The 17,257-nt window shown below is 38.1% G+C and overlaps 1 protein-coding gene across 1 annotated transcript in view; it reads left to right on the top strand.

The window, feature by feature from the left end:
- The window catches only part of LOC142358621 (uncharacterized), a 78,192-nt gene that overhangs the window by 19,708 nt on the left and 41,227 nt on the right, over positions 1–17,257 (top strand). Inside the window, exon 3 of the mRNA XM_075410071.1 lies at positions 9,979–10,528. Coding sequence (XP_075266186.1) covers positions 9,979–10,528 — 550 coding nt within the window. The remainder of the gene's footprint in view (positions 1–9,978; positions 10,529–17,257) is intronic.

The raw sequence follows: 17,257 nt of genomic DNA, 5'->3' as shown, positions 1-17,257 counted from the left end.
TCACATAATGAAATTCTCGCTCCCTGGAATCGACGATTCATACATAAATCACCAGAAATTTGTAATTATTTTTTCTCAGAACAAACAGATAACAGAACCAATTTTTACTGTAAATCAACAACAAGACCCGGTACTCCGCCAAATTATACTTTGGAAAATCTAAAAAAAAGCCCCATAACACCAACACTGACAATGAGGACAAACAAGGGACTCGTACACTACTACCGTTGTTTTCACGACTTAGGTAAAAATGAGTCAAATCAGCTCTTATATTACAAGCAACAACCATCAAAAATCTGTATACCTCTTTCCCTACTTTTGACTGCATGTTATATAGCACACACCCACTATCTCAGGCCACTCATTTATGACAAAACTTAGGAAAAAAAGAGGAAACTATTTCCCATCTTAAAACTTCGGTACCAATCCTCATACTAGATTGCTTAAAATGCCAAGACAATGCCAAACCTCCTAATTACTCTACCACAGCCATTTTTGGAATGGTCACCATACTTTAAACAAATTATCTCAATGGGCACAAAAGGCCCAATCGCACCCGCAGCAGAGGGCGGTTCTTACATTCATGTAATAATCGACGCTTTCTCACGTTTTATAGTTTCACAACCATCACCAAGAAATGACGCAGCTAATGCACTTAAGGTATTGTTTGATCACTGTATCGGAAGGTTCGGAATTCAAGATAACGGTGTCACGGACAATGTAATTGAAAAGGGTAAAGGCTAATTTAAACATTTCTGTCTCATATACAATGTACAATTTGAACCAAGTACGCCTTACGCTCCGTGGTCAAACGGCTTAGTCGAAAATAGCAATAGACAACAAACACATTTTTACGTACTGTCTTAGATACACATTAATATACATGGCTACACAAAATTTTTCCTTTATGCTTCTAACCCACACGTTTGTACAAATATAAGACTATCCCCGTAGGAAATTGTAACCAGCGTAACAAAAAAATGTATAAAACCTTAAACAAATAATGTTAAACGTTATGTCCACTACAGATTATATGGGAAATTGTAAACCAATGGAAAATTCAGTGTAACTCAGTCCCGAAACACAATCATGCAGACCATCTTTCCCACCACCCCCGAATCAAGAAGTTGTGAAAAAAGTTACATGGTTTCTTAATAGAGAAAACCCACACTCTGATGTCTATAACAAACTTCTAATCTAATTGAACCAAAATAAAAATCTCGGGTCGTTTAGTAAGCGTCGTTTTGTCACAGCTTTACCACTCAAAATTAATTCATATGTACTCATAATTATTGCTCACACACTAGTAACGTATAGACTAGAGGACTTCTCCAGTGAACAAATAGTTCGCCATAAAATCAATATTGTCCCCTATTACCCGAAAGACCTCTTTGTTCAAGAACAAATGGAAAATTATTTCTCCGAACACTCTTTTACGACTACAACCACAACAACCGACCATCACAAAGTCTAAATCCGTTTTGTTTAATCGAGTTGGCCCTGACATCATCAAATACAGAAGTTTTTCCCTGTATAAAAATGACAAGTCTAGACCAGCTAAGCCTAACCCGGAAAACGATAATGACAGAGATGTTCGCTTACGAAAGCAACCATAGTCTTTTTTACCACAGTCCAATATTTCTGCTTAACGCACAGCAACTTACAAATGTACACAGATGCAAACTGCAAGTACATGAAATTTTCACTTCCGTAATCACACTCCCAGTATTTAGCTGAACATAACATTGCACAACACAGAAGATTCTCCATAAATAGAAACTAAATACAATAGTGTATTTCTCCAAAACGGGGAAAGGAACTCAGATAGTTCCTTCACCCCCATACAATAACCTTCAGTGGGATAAAACAGTAGGAAAAATAAACAATGCCCACACTTGGGAAATAATGTATCATATGCTATCTTAGCAGAACAACAAAATGCCCTCCATCAGGAAATGGAAAAAGGGAAAACCCGTTCATTAACAGTAGATATAAAAGAAGAGAAATTAACCAAAAATTAAGTTGACAGCTGCCCCACGAATAGGTATGGGAAAAACCCCTCATCTCCATTAAATTATCCTATGACTCGGTATCTTTTTTTTACCCACGAAAGTTGCAGTAAGCCCGAATTGCATCGACTAAAAGCATTTCACTTTCTCGCGCGGCACTCAGTTGTCTCCCTCAGCTCTTTTTCTTTTGCTTTAACAGAACTCTACCTGAACTCTAACCTCTAACTGTACGTTATTTTTCTAACGCTTAATTCCAACTCTAATTTCTATACTGTAACTCTCTCGTTCTAACTTTTCAACTCTCTCATTTTTGTTCTCGAAAATCAAATCGCTCATTTCTTTCTCTTATTAACCTCTCAATTATTAAGAACTCACAATAGTTCTTTTTCAAAATTTTTAATTCCGAGGAAACTTGTGACAGTACAGACAACTTTCAACTCTCGAACAGTCTCTAATCTACAACTCTCTCACTTGCCTACAGCAGCAAGTGAACTTAAGCAACAAGCAAAAGAGCACAGTCTCCACCTCAAACAAACACGAGCTCACAGCAGCTCTCTCCTACGCAATCAAGTTTTTCAGTCCACTGCCTTGAAAAACAACTACAATCTCGACAAGTGTTACAGGTATGCACAATACCTCTGACCAAAGGCTATAGATATTATTCGACAGAACTCCCATTTTTTCAACGTTAAGAGGTCTGCTCTTAGTGGATTTTTTGTATCAGGAAGTACCACAACGAAGACATTGCACTGTTCTATCTTCCGTTTTTCCTGCCACAAGCTACCCCAAAACTCTCAGAACTACTTTACGCAGACCTAGTGTATAGTCTAATTCTCAACGCTATCCCAGCCTCATATATCAAGTACTTTAAAGACACTCGCTGCAATGACTAGCTCCAATTCAATGAAATTAAATATCCACATATAATTTCTCTTTTGAGGGGAGAAGATTTACACTTGACAAACTTTTAGGAACTTTTTCTTCTGAGTTTTTTAGATGTCATCTACCAACGTTTTGTCCTCCGCCAGAATCTCCTATCGCAGAAATCAGAGCTTTTATATCACATTTAATCTGTCAATTTTTGTATCGTCTCATACTCATGAAATATTCTATTCTATTATTTGTCCAAATTTTGGACAAAAATTAATTCTACATTTGCGACCCCTAATTTTCCACCAAACACATCGCAGTGCTTTACCAGTCCCAGGACCAAAAGGTCATTATTTGAACTCTTGAATGAAAAATAACAAGCTCAAGGAATGGAAGATCCCCCTTCACTCTTTAACTTCTACCAAATCTGCAGATAGACCTCGTCCTACTGGACACTCTCCCTCAAGCAATAAGACACTACCACCTATGAGAGTGAAACGCAAATACACCAAACGCCAACACAACTGCAAATAAACGCAAAAACTTTACTGTCGTACATAGGCTTTCAAAGCTCTAACAAAACGTTGCCTCAAACCCCCTTAATACCTGCTCCGACGCGAGCACCACAATCAGATCTAAGAAACTACTCTAACTCACCATCACCAATTAACTTTGCTAACACTTCAAAAACTCCATGCTCAGATCTACCAACTGATACATTCTGTAACCCCGATAAACCAATTTCCACAAAACGTTAGTCACGTTTCAAACGACTCTTCTGGTTCACATCTTCTAATTTCACACTTTTCGTCGCCAACTCCTTGGCAAATAGCGAGTAGTCCCTTTAATTCTACACAGGGACCATTATGAAATATAGAAAGACTACTTTCTCGAGCTCAGTGGAACCATTAATTAAATATTGTTTATGTCTCACCATCTTTCCAAAGCCCTTTGCCACTAAGATTCCATTGAACCCCGAAATTAATTACTCGAAGCTCAAATTCACCAACAACTGATCTAGATCAACACTCCAGTGTATTGAAAAACAGCCAGATACGACACCTACCTACCCCACCCTGCCCTTGAATATAGACCCAGAGCTTGTAGTCCACCGACGCTCCTATTCGGAGACCATAATAACGGGGAATAATTACATAATTCGGCTAAACAAAGAATAACGAAATCATATAAAATTACTCCAGTGCAAAAACAAAAACCACACGACTTGCTAATGCAACCCAAAATAACATAAGTTCAAATTGTTGTAGAACAAGGCAAATTGTAGAACAAGGCAAAGGTGAAATCTTTCACCCTCTAGAACAAGGCAAGTTGTAGAACAAGGCAAAGGTGAAATCTTTCACCCTCAAAAAGCCGCTCCACCAATTTTCAGAGTGAAAACAAACCCTTCTCCGTTCATTTGCCAAGAAATTCACTATGAGATATACTAAAAACCCAGCAGTCTATTTCGTATTCTATAATCCTCACCCAGCCTTATCTTTCACATTTCCTAGACAAATTTAATCATATTGCTCACTAATTTCTTCTATTCATTTTCACTACCTCTAAAGCAACCAATCACTATTGAGAGACAAAACATATCAGCTCCTCAATCTGAGATAGAAGATCTTATCGTAACACACTATGACTGCTCTCCACAACATATCACAAATATGCAGTACTATAAGCTCAATGAAATTGGTGAATGTAAGGCAAATTCCACGCGCACAACGCTAAATATTTTCCGAAATTAGAACAAATCAGATATGCGCATTTGCCCTATGTGCAAAACTCAGCGAAAACAAAAGCTTTTACCATAAAATACTGCTTAAAAGAGGCTACAGATTTGATCACGATAACTGGTTTGCTAACAATATGGGAAGACCTTTCTTTCCAACAGAAATTTAAACGCAATTTAACAGAAGTTGTACAAAACTTGCGAGGGTTGTGGTAAATAAACATCACTATGCAACACCACTAATACAGCTTAATCTTCTCCATGATCCTCTTTGGCAATGAAATATTGAAGTAAAACAAAGAAGATTCCGGCATGATCGGTTTAATGCCTTTAGTTATCAGCACGTTAATCTTGTCTACAACCCCAGAGACCATAATTGCTTTCCGAACCCAACGGATAATCCATGGGCAAACTGCCCCAGGATCAATCCCACCTACGGATATCTGGACATCCATTCAATAGGATGGCCACTTCAACTAAACAATTTCACGCTCACTCTGGATTTACAAGCAGAATTAATTTACTATTAGACTTAAATGTAACAATAAAACGGGGTACTCTCGCCCAAACCACGCAGTTGAAGCAACAGTCATTTGGGAGGCGAATGATCACTCAAATTTTCGACGGATGATCACAGGCCCGACTGATCAAATTTCAGAAAAAATTATTTTAATGAAATATTACCGAACAACGAAACAAACACTGGGCGTAAACATAATGTCCACATGTATACAAGATGCTTTCAAGACTACTTGTATGATGAATCTGCACTATCTATATGCAAAGTAATCACTAAACCATTACACAAATGCAGATCGCGCATACTACGCGACACAGTTACAAGATTTAATTTAGGCTTTAATTTTACAGGCATTAATTTTGCTGCAGGCTAACCCTCATGAGAAATTAAAAACGTACACACAACAATACCAAATGTACCGCCACCCGTGTCACCGTACACGAAAGCTAATACTCGAAATGGTTACGTTATACCACATGAGTCAAAAGGTTATCGTATGTCTGAATAGTACGAACTTTTCAAAAGGCAAAATTTGCTCGCGCAGTACTCCCTAATGTAAAAATAGACGCCAACATCGACTATGCAATTAGCCAAGTACTCTTAGAAATGGACCGCACAAGTATGTCAATTTATAAGTTTATGTGGTCTCGATAGAAATCCGAAACAAACAGCTTTCAGTTTACTAACACAAAAGTTTGTAGGCTATATAATCACTGGTAACGGAAACACATTTGCCACACTAAAAAGCTCAAATGTGATATCAGTCTTTCAGTGCAAAAGTTTGTCCCCCTGTATGCGTTTGAAAATCAATCCTTCAAACGAATATCCATTTTTGTAAACCGAAATTAAGTGTAATTCGTAGACTGTTACACGCAAGAAATTTCCATGATCGGTAAAATCGCCATGTAAAGCTGATAATTTTGATCAGTAAGTCACGCTTGACTCGGATGATCATGACTCATATCTGCTAAATTTATATTCAATTAAGTCGGGAAAGGATGTAAAAGTATTCACGCCCGATGAAATACAACGCTGCTTAACACGAATTAATTTCAGCACACAAAAGTTAGCATATTTAGCCAAAATGACTGGGAAAATTCCATCGACAAAATGAAATTTAACCAATTAATTGACGACAACGCAAAGAAATTTGATCTAGCACAAGCTGTGTAGTTTGCAGATCTTGCCAACGAGAACAATTACAAGCACACTATTCACAATTACAAAAACAATACAGACTACTTTAATAAAATTTTAATAAACGGCAAAGAATTTACACTTCCCCGCCTTGACTGGCATGATTTAATTAACGGAAATTATTTAAAAGACTCTCCTATCGCAGTCTTTGGATATCCATGGTACGTAATTAAGGAAATAGCTATTGCATGGACAGTGTTTATTTTTTTACAATAGCTCTTTGGCCTATTTCATAGCACTTTTAGAGCCTATTATCTGAAAAGTTTTTTAGTACCCAATATCACATTGGCTAAGATAATTACATCAGGCTTATCGGAAAATTTTCACCGATTCTCTCATGTATTACAAACAGATTCAAATATTAATACACCACCATCCCAAAAGAGACAAACAAGAAACTCACAAATAGAAAGCACACACATTCACAAATTGAATTGAATCTATGACATAAAAAGTTTGAAAACTTCTACGATAAATTTTTGTCCCCTCGAACATAATAACTCTAATTCTAAACGTAGAGCATCGACTCTTCCCACATCAATTTATGATTGTGATGAACTCCCTATTGAATCCCAACACAAACCAGACGTAAAATCTTTGTACTTTGAATCTTTTACCCCATGTAAAAGAAAACGCTTACAGGCTGTATCTATCACAAGGCTGCTTTGATTAAGATCCTGACTATCACAAAATTCCCGAGGATCTTATTCTCATTTTACCAAGTACTCGCTTAAAATTTTCCTTTGCTTTCAGTGACCCCACAGATGTCACCCAACTCGCGGCCACTCGCACTGAGGGATCCCCAAACCCTCCGAGCGTCGAACCCACAGCGTTCGACCTCATGCTGGATGTCGACAATATTCTCACCTCACAACCTTAGCAATGGCTTAAACCAGTGTGTTAGATGCAAACTCCTGCGTTCTTCACGAAGGCGCTCGCATCACCACAGCCTGTGCTCTGCCACGTATTCGTGGGTGAACCCTCTGCCCTGTGCCTTCAGCCGCAACCTCCTGTTCTCCGTTCGGAGCTGGCGTAATCCCGCTCTTTATTGGGAGTGACACTAACTCCCCGGAACCGACGAGAATGCCCGAGTCGGCAACCTCGTCACAAGAGCCGCTTATCACAGGCCAGCAGGAAACATCCCAGATACAGTCCCGGGCTGAGGAGGTTGCCACCGAGCAATCACTATGCTCGACGCGAGAAGATGGTGAAAAACTAGGCCTAATCTGGTTGGGTCCGCATTGCACAAACGAGTTCACAGCCGCTGATCCATCCACCCCAGTAAGTGCCACCAGTGCAATCGGTCAACTAACCTGGCACTTGCACTGACCCTTCACCCAGAAGACGTCCTCGCCCAACACAGCACGAAAATTCACCTGTCAGAATTTCACCAATCCGGACGCCACAGTCGTCCACGAGTTCTCATCGACCAACTTACAGCCCTCCTAGAGGCTCACAGCCCTCATCAAGGCAACAGAAGCCGAGTCCCTTTGTGTCAACACAAAGCACATACCACAGGCCGACCACGTTCCACCACTTCCACCAATTAGCAAACACTCGGGACTAAATAAGAACCCGACATCCATGATCCGGAGAGGATCAACCATGTAGCACACCCTCAAACCGACCTCAGCAATGTACCATTTCTCAGCTTCATAACGAGTACCCGGAAGAGGGCCGCAACAAGGAGCTTCCTCTCGACTGTGCACACTTTCCGATGAACTCCAGATTCACGGCATACATCAAAGTACTTCTTTCCGTTGGCTGACCGCGCAAATAATTACGTGAACGCGGTGTTCAAACGAGACGTGACTCCCTATCATGTGTACCAGAAGTACGACCCTTTTTACCTACAGTTTGGATTCCTGCGTACAACAAAGATGGACGTGACTAATCGGCCCCTCAGCTTCCACTATTACCTCTTTGTCCATCATCACTTTAATAACACATTTCAGCTCACGTTTGCAGTAAGTGAACACAAAAATTACGTCCCCGTACTACCTCAACTACTCATTTTATTGAACCGAGATATTGCAAAGGAACATGAGAAATTTCAACCCGATTCGAAGGCACTATCTCTTTGTTCCCCTTTTCACGAGTACCCATCGGCCGTTCCCGGTACCCATCGAAAAGCTGTGATGTGTAGAAGGAAGTGTTCCAAAATGTATGTACGGCCATACATTTAACCTCATCCTCTACCGTGATTGGGTCACCGACAAGTTGGAAGACAGAGAGCCACCGCAGGAGGAAATTAAGATACTCAACCATCTCCTTGCCATGCACGCACACTGCAACATCGATCTCTTTCCACGGGCTCTTGCTGCTTGTCTTGCCAGGGATCAAGAATTTCTCAAATTCTTCCGGGACCCTGACAATCGAGCTCCCGGTTTCGAGTTTGAGCGCCGCTAGTGGACCACAGTCCCACCTCTTCGAGTCACTGCCCCGTTTCCGAGATTCACAGATCTCACAAAACTTTCTATGCTTTAGTTTGTTCATATTATATCATATATTTATTACTCCTCCCAATTGAAGAATTAGGAACAATTTTCTTTTTCATCTTTTCTTTGTTTGGAACTTTACACAGAAGGAATTAAACTCATAAAGTTTAAAGGATTAAGTTGCTCACAGTAACTTAAGTTTGATTCTAACCAAAAAGTAAGTTGTTAAATCCGATGGGAACGAAACCGTACTAAAAACAGATGAATTGAAATCCCTTTAAACCACCGATAGAGACTACAAATTACAGCTGTCCGTCCAGCTGGGAACAAATCCTCGCTACATGACATTGGGAGATAGCTGGATACTACAACAGGATTGACGTCACTGGCCAGCATACCCTGTAACTGGCACCCTTACTGACTCTGCAACCGACTGGATGAGAGCCGCTTACTGACGAGTCTAGTCACGCACTTCACTTGGCAAGGACTCTCAATGACGACTCTAGTCACCGACTTTATCACTCAACGAACCAACGCATTTAACGTATTTCAGCTAAATTCTACAAATTCGGATGAAAACTCAACCCCGATGGATGCAGCAGACAGAATTACAGAATTGTGTCCTCCACCAATCAGAGACCGAGAAGATTCTATTCTCTTTTATATAGAACATGCAGAAATAACTCTAGTGAGTCTATTAGATAGCTACACCATGTGTATATCTCATCTATTGACTCCGGTGTTATGTACCGTGTTTACCGTAATACCGTTATAATTAAAGCTTGTCGTTACTGTTTTTCTGTGTCTGCTTTGCGCACAGAAATAGGTAGCCCTAACTCTTTATACTTTAAGGCTGTAAAAGGAGTCCAACTAGGGTCAACTTTAAAATGGCGGAGGTTGAAGAAAATAAGTTACAATTATTGGCGTACACTTTCATTATACTGTCTTGCTGAGTTTAAAAATTATAGCACATGAGTAGTTAGTGGGGTTTCGTCTTTTTCTTATAGACGAACGTACTTTTTTAATTTCAGTCCTTTACTTCTTTCACCAATAAGGGATCGATAACACAAATGTAATTCAAAATCTCGTACTCTTGTATTTTTCGCTCGCTAAATTAGACTACTGCTTTTCGACACTCTTTATCATTATGGTTTTGAGCTCTTTCACTGTTCTCGTTTCAATACAATCCGTATTTTTTTTGATATTTAGTCTCTCGTGCTGAAGGAAATAGATGAAAGCCTGCCCACGCTGCTTATGGATAATTTTAAAACCAACAACGAAGCCGATATATTTGAGGCAAAACGGAGGAAAGAAATATGCGCAGCGATGGAGAACTATGAATCGGAATTGCGAAGAAACCATCCAATCAAATCGCGTACAAAACACTGGAGACTGCCAATGATTAGAGAAAAACGAGAGCAGTTAGAGCTCGAGCTAAAAAAGGAAAGTGAAGAAATGAAGCAAAGGAGTCTTGAGCATTGGGTTCAACCCTTGATTGATGTCAAAAAGAAATTCGATGAGAAAGTACAAGAGCTAACCAACAATGCAGGAGTTGTAAAGAGTCCCCAATTTACGATCAAGCACAAGGTTCGAATTTGGTCGCCGCAAAACTACAAGGTACTAAGGAAGGATAAGAGAGCGCTAGATGAACATGGAGATGAAACTGAATCCAAGTGGACAAGGATGCCTACCCTATTTGCTCAGCCGGGCGCTACCATCCCCAGCTACAACTGCAATGATCTCTTCACGTATAAATGTGGTTAGTGCTACTATTTGTATTTAAATGTACAATGGTGTATACTTAATGTATTTTGTAGGTAAAAAAATTAGTAGCATTATTAATTGCTCTCGAATGAGAAGCAATTATTGTAAACGTGTGTGTCCGGTTTTGCGCTTTTCTTCTAGAATAATCTTTGACTTCTCAAGTGACTTTTTCACGCACTTCTTGATTTTTGAGTGATTTCAATTGCTCTCACTCCGAAATAAAGTTTGTCAATTGACTGTTAGAGATGCGATGACAAGGCCCTGATAGCTGAGTGGATAATGGCTTTGTCGTGGTGAAGTAATTAGTCTCAGGAGGTGGGGGTTCGACCCTTTCTTCGTCTGATGTTTTTGCACCCATAATTTATGCCCCCGCCTGTCATTCGAGAGCAATTTTTCCGACTTTAGTCGGTTTATGCTTTGGTTCAGAGTTCTTCAATGTTTGTTTATCAGTTATATAACATTTGTGCTACAACTGCCACTAATATGATCCCCAGTAAACATCACTAATGTTGCTCACCATGTCTAGATCAATAATAAATGTCCTATTAATCCAATCGGGTCAAATTGATTACGAATTTTTTCTTCAATTTTATGGTTAAGTTATATGGTTAAGATATAATATATGGTTTATGAGGCATTTCGTTCCTTTCGTGGTTGGTAGAAATATTTTGTTTTTCCATACTTATATTTATGGAAATAGTTGGAAAGAGTGAAAAACAGTGGAAATGAAACAACTTTATGAGATGGCAACTGACAAGTTTCTAAAGCGTTCTTTTTTAAATTGGAGAAGAATTTTCACCCAGAAAATGTGCTTCCATTTTTTGTTTAAACCTTTGCTTTTTCTAACAAATATTTGGTTCTTTTGATTTAATTCGTGAAGTACAAAATTTACTTTGCTTTCATTTAGAAACATTGTTTTTGATTATGGCAACAACACCACAGCAAACGACGAGTGTACTACACATTATAATTAAAACTCAGTTCGAAAGATTGTTTCGCGCAAGCTCGGCAGTGGCGAGAACTCCAAGAGCAGATAGTCAACATTGCTGAAATGTTCATCTTCACCTGTATGGCACAAATTCGAGTTTCTAGCTTGGCTTGACTCAAACCCAACAAGATAAACTTGATTAGTCGTTGCAATGCTCGAGATTGGTATGCAGGAGCAGATATTTAGCGCAATCTCGAGTTCGATTTGAACAAAAAAATTTTGATCCTACAAACGAAGATGCAGATAGTTTCTTGACAGACTTGCAGAGGTTGGGTGAAGTATTTGTTGTTCAACCGAAACAGATTGCAGACACCAGGAAGTATCATTCGCAGTCAGTGTGGAAAGCAGGACATATGCAAAAAGATTATTAGCAGAGAACCATCCAACATGGGAGCAAATCTGTCTTTCTGCCAATCGAAAATTTTCGGCGCCGTTGCATGCTCTACAGCCCGGTAATGTAAGCTTGAATTCTGACGAAGAAACTTCATCCCTTTTTCTAATCTCTTTTCATTTCAATCACCTTTTTGGTGAAGCAATAGATACTGGCGCTTTTGCCAGTTGCCTACCTCCTCCTCTTTTTGAACAAACTAAAGAAACTACGAAATGTGAGAGCGAAGCTTCCAGCTCCTCCTTCAAAAGCAGTAGTAGCAACAACGGAACCAATTTTTTAAAAATGAGATTTACTTTAGGACCGTTGTACCCCAAAGACAGGTTCACGATTTTGAAATCCCTGAGCGGAGTAATCCTCGTTGTCAATTTCTTTACCACAAGTGACTATTAACTCTAGAAAACGATTGCTATATTTGCCAGATTTCAGTTTTGTACTGACTCTTGTCTATGATCTCAGGAGTCGATAAAAAGATCCATCCAATGATCAAGGTAGATGCACCTGTTGACTCAGAAACTAAGTTGCCAACCACTAGTCAGACAAGCTACCAGATAGCGCTTGTGGAGTTTTCGGACTGTCCCGTCGCTTTTAATTAAAACACCTAAAAGCAGGAACAAAATTGGTAAGTTAACAGCCGAACAAGCATCCTACTTTATGCTACTGGAGCCTTAAAAAAACACAAAACGTAAGCAACCGCTAATTCTTTATAGCATTAAACAATGTAACCTGCCAACTGATACACAAATTAACAGATTCTAGTTCCCAACATATGAGTCCTGAGGTGATCGAAATGGTCTGGAGGGACTTGAAAAGTGAATATAGGATTCACTAATCGAATTCTAAGAGGCAGAGGCATTGGATCCCAATCAAGATGAAGAAAGTAGGAAAAAAATCAGAAATTTTAGCCAGCAGAACATGTCCGTTACGGTGAATCAAAAAGACAAATGGAAGAACTTGTAGTGGAACGTAACAAAATTTTTGCGAGGCACAGACTGAATATCGGAGTTAAAGACTCTCATAAGTCGAATTCCGGAACATAACCGCCCTGTTTATATACTCAAAGTTCACCACTTGCAATCCAATTGCAAGAAGTGCTCCTACTCGAATTAGCATTGCTTCAATGTTATGGCATAATAACTACCCTGCTATTTTCAAATTTTCACCCATCTTCGCGCAATGGAAACCATCTGGCAAACAGATTACATAGATCTTGGAAAATTAAACCATCTGTTCAGAAACAATTATCATTAAAATAATTTCCAATTTCAACCATACTAGATGCAAGACCACTTTGAAGGCAAAAACTTTTTCTGCAAGATGGAGGAAGTCAGGATACTTCATACTACGCATGGTTGACCAACAATAAGTACAATTTCTTGAATTCAACTTTGCATGTCGAACCTTGCAACTTTAGAGCTTGCTCGCAAATTTTTGGGATGACAATCTCAGGCGAAACAAAAACATCAAATGAATGGAAGATAGACAGATTTTGAAATTTCCAAAAAAAACAAATGAAACTCATGGTTGGATCGTTTGGGTTTTTCTGAATTTGCGGAATCTACTGCCTTTTCATCAACCTCTGGAATGAAACGGATTTCAAATCAGCATATGAACGCGAAGAAATTCTCCAGAAGCTCATATCCAACCTCGAACACAACTTACAAGCACAGCTTACAAACCTCGAATACAGCTGACAAAAAATCAATATTTCGGAATGGCAGATGCGTCATTCTATGCAGCAGGGTGCGTTATATTGATAGATTTTTGCCAGACTGAAAACCAATTCCAGTACGCACCAGTGTATTTGGGATAAAATTTTTCCGTACATTCTTACGCTGTCAATTTACGCTGAAGAGGTCAGGGGAGCTCACTATGGCTGGGACATTTTGGGCCTCATTGCTTGGGGTGTAGCCCAACCTATACTAATTTTGACTGACAACCAAGCATTGGCACGCTGTGTTCAAGCTAACACAATACCCTCACCACTTTAGACAGTAGTTGATCACCTTATTAATTTCAATTTGCTTTTGAGACACGTCCCGGGAAAAACATCTACCTGCGGACTATCTCTAACCGATTCAGACGAAAAATGGGAATCGCTGAAAGACTACCAGTCGACTAAATTGATGTTGATGTTTTATCAAAAACACCGGACAACTCGATCCTGAACTAAACCTGATTTCTTCAGTAACCTAGAGATTGAATCAAAACTTGAAGCAATTAGCTGGCGAGGCATGTACGTTGAACCAATTCAAATTAAGTCGCGTGATGTCTTTTTACCTAAATATGTTTAACATTGTCTAACCAGAATAGGATAGTAAATTCTGATACTAATTGGATTTGTCGTTTGACTCTTCTAGAGTTTGGTCGCTTTTTATTATTTCGTTATCCAAGTTTCATAATTGGTAATGTTTCTCAATTTGTTGTTGACGTAAAAGTTTTTTTATTTGTTTCGGGATAAGAATTTAACGGTTTCTCGTACGATTTTGTATGGCGTTGCAGGTATTGCAGTTATCTGCGCTTTGTCCTGTTTTGTTTCGTGTCTGGTGAAAAATGGTTTTTTTAATAAACTTTCCAGGTTTAAATCGTTGTGGAAAATACAATATTGTGTTTTTTCCTTTTTCATCTGTCAGGATTAATCCGTAACGTTTAATGATTTGGTCTCGTTCCTGTAGTATTACCGGTATATAGTGTACCAGATTCGTTGGATTGTCATTGATGTTAGGTATTGGGTTTCCTCAAATTTTTTCTACAGCTTTAATTATGTTTCGTTTACTAACTCGTAATTTTCTTCTTTGCACTAGGGTGCTATTGCAGATTGTGTCAATGATTTTTTTAATTCATTTTCAATTGTTTTTTGGCTTGATCGTTTAATTATAGAATCATAGAAAAGTAAAGTAATTTATTTTTTGGTGTAGTCTTTTTTGTTTGCAACCAAAACTGGTCGCACGATATAAGACGTGATCTGGAGCTCACCTTTTACGTAATCTAAAGATGGTCCTATGGCGTCAAGAGTTATTTCTGATACCTTAAGGCTTATCTGACTTATTAAAGTTCTATATCTCTAGTCTTGAACTCTTATCTGAGCATCAGTAGACAGTGCAGGGGCCCCAAAACTAATAGTCAAATATTTATTTATCTTTTTCAATCAATCAGAAACGATTATTTCTGAAAAAACATTTTTCATTGATTTTTGGTTGTCAGCCAATGCTGACTCCAATAAAATGCCTTTTTACTCTACCTATCCGTATTCCCTCATGACATTCCTATTAGAATATTGATGTTTACTGGTTAAATGCTTAAGATTTGAGGATCAATTTCTCCTAACAAAAATTTGTTTCGGAAAACTCACTACACGAAAAATTAAATTATCATACCCTTCATCCACTCCGGTACTTGAAATGACAGAGAAGTTACAGATAGTGCCGAGTAAATTGTTTTAATATCCAGTTTCATTATTTGTACCGTTTCAGCACAAATTGGCAACCCTGGAATTGAAAAAAAAACACTATGCAGGCTTAAATAAATTTTTATGTGCTCCTTCGCTTTCATTTTCTTTTAGACAATTCATGGCCGCGGAAATATTGTACTAAAATCAAAATGGAAATTTTTATCGTCGCTTCAATAACAGAGTTCTGTATTCTCAACAGCTCAAAAACAAATTATCCTTAAATTCCCTGAAATATGTTAAATCACTGTGCAAAATAGAATCCTCAACATTGCAAGGGCCCCAATGCTATAGTCTATCTTATAACTCAATCCAAATCAAAAGCGGAGTAAAGAGAGGGAAATATACTGTATTTTTATATCACGTCTGACTCAGATAGTAACCAGTAAAAAGAGTGATATATATATATATATATATATATATATATATATATATATATATATATATATATATATAAGTCTCAGTAATAATCAAATATTAATTTATCTTTTTCAACCGTTCAACAAATCAGAAACTCAGAAACGTTTTTTTCTGAAAATACATTTTTCATTAAATTTTGGTTGTCAGACAATGCTGACTCCAATATAATGCCCTTTTACTCTACCTATCCGTATTCCCTCATGACATTCCAATTAGTATATTGATATCTACTGGTTAAAAATTTGTTTCGGAAAATTCACTACACGAAAAGTTAAATTATCATACCCTTCATCCACTCCGATACTTGAAATGACTGAGAAGTTAGGGATAGTGCCGAGTTAATTGTTTTGATATCAAGTTGCCTTGTTTGTACCTTTGTGGCACAAATTAGCAACACTGGAAATGAAAAAGTTACCATGCAGGCTTAAATGAATTTTATGGGCTCCTTCGCTTTCATTTTCTTTTAGTCAATTCATGACCGCGGAAATATCGTACTAAAATCAAAATGGAAATTTTTATTGTCGCTTGTATAACACAGTTCTGTATTCTCAACAGCTCAAAAAGCAAATTTCCTAACAGCTTCCCTGAAATATGTTAGTTTCCTTTAGTTTCCTTTAGTTTTTGTTTTACTTTAATATCTTGAACTTGAAATTCTCTTCAACCGATATGCCTCACCCATTTGATTTCTTAAAAAAAACGCACTGTTTGCTTTTTTTACAACTGAGCAATTGAGAAAGAATTGACCTAATTGGAGGACGATTAGTGTTTGGTTCCTCGATATACTTTGATTTACGCAAATCGGGTAACAAAAATTGTTGCATATCAGAATAAAAATAAGCCCTTTTCGTAGAAACGCACATTAAGCAAAAGTTAATGATTGGCTGAAAATCTCCCAGGCAACCATTTTTTTAGCTATGCTTCACCAGTAGAGCCATTCCAAAGAAGTTAACCTTAACATCTTGCACAACCCCTTCACAGTCGATTTAGTGATAACTTCAAAAACTGAATTCAAATTCCCATATCTTTTTGTTTTGTTTTGTTCTTATTTGATTACCTTCTACCAATATCTTGAAATTTTTTAAATTTTTATAAACCTGAGGCTCAATATCCGATAAAGAAAAACTTACGAATAAAGAAAATAAACGTCATGAATGTTGAAATTCCCGTTCATTACTGAAAAGCACCAAATTTCTTTGAACATTTGGACTGAATTAGAGTAAGTCAAAACCTCAAACTAATCCCCTATCAGATAGCTCTCTGAAACGATCAGACATGAACATCAATGACAAATTGTCCTCATATCTGCATTAAGGAATTCCCAGAGATCGCTAGTTTTTAATTATAAATCTAAATGCAACCGTTGTTTACGGTAGGAAAACTATTTATGTGTCCCCCAGTTCTCTGTATGGAGGCACGATTTTAGGTCATTGGCTTATAGATAGAAAGTATTAATGTTGGTTTAGAAGACAAACATTTAATC

Source organism: Convolutriloba macropyga, chromosome 2 (assembly GCF_964194025.1).
Source record: "Convolutriloba macropyga chromosome 2, txConMacr16.3, whole genome shotgun sequence".
Lineage (NCBI taxonomy): Eukaryota > Metazoa > Xenacoelomorpha > Acoela > Convolutidae > Convolutriloba > Convolutriloba macropyga.
This window is presented reverse-complemented; position numbering and strand designations above follow the sequence as displayed.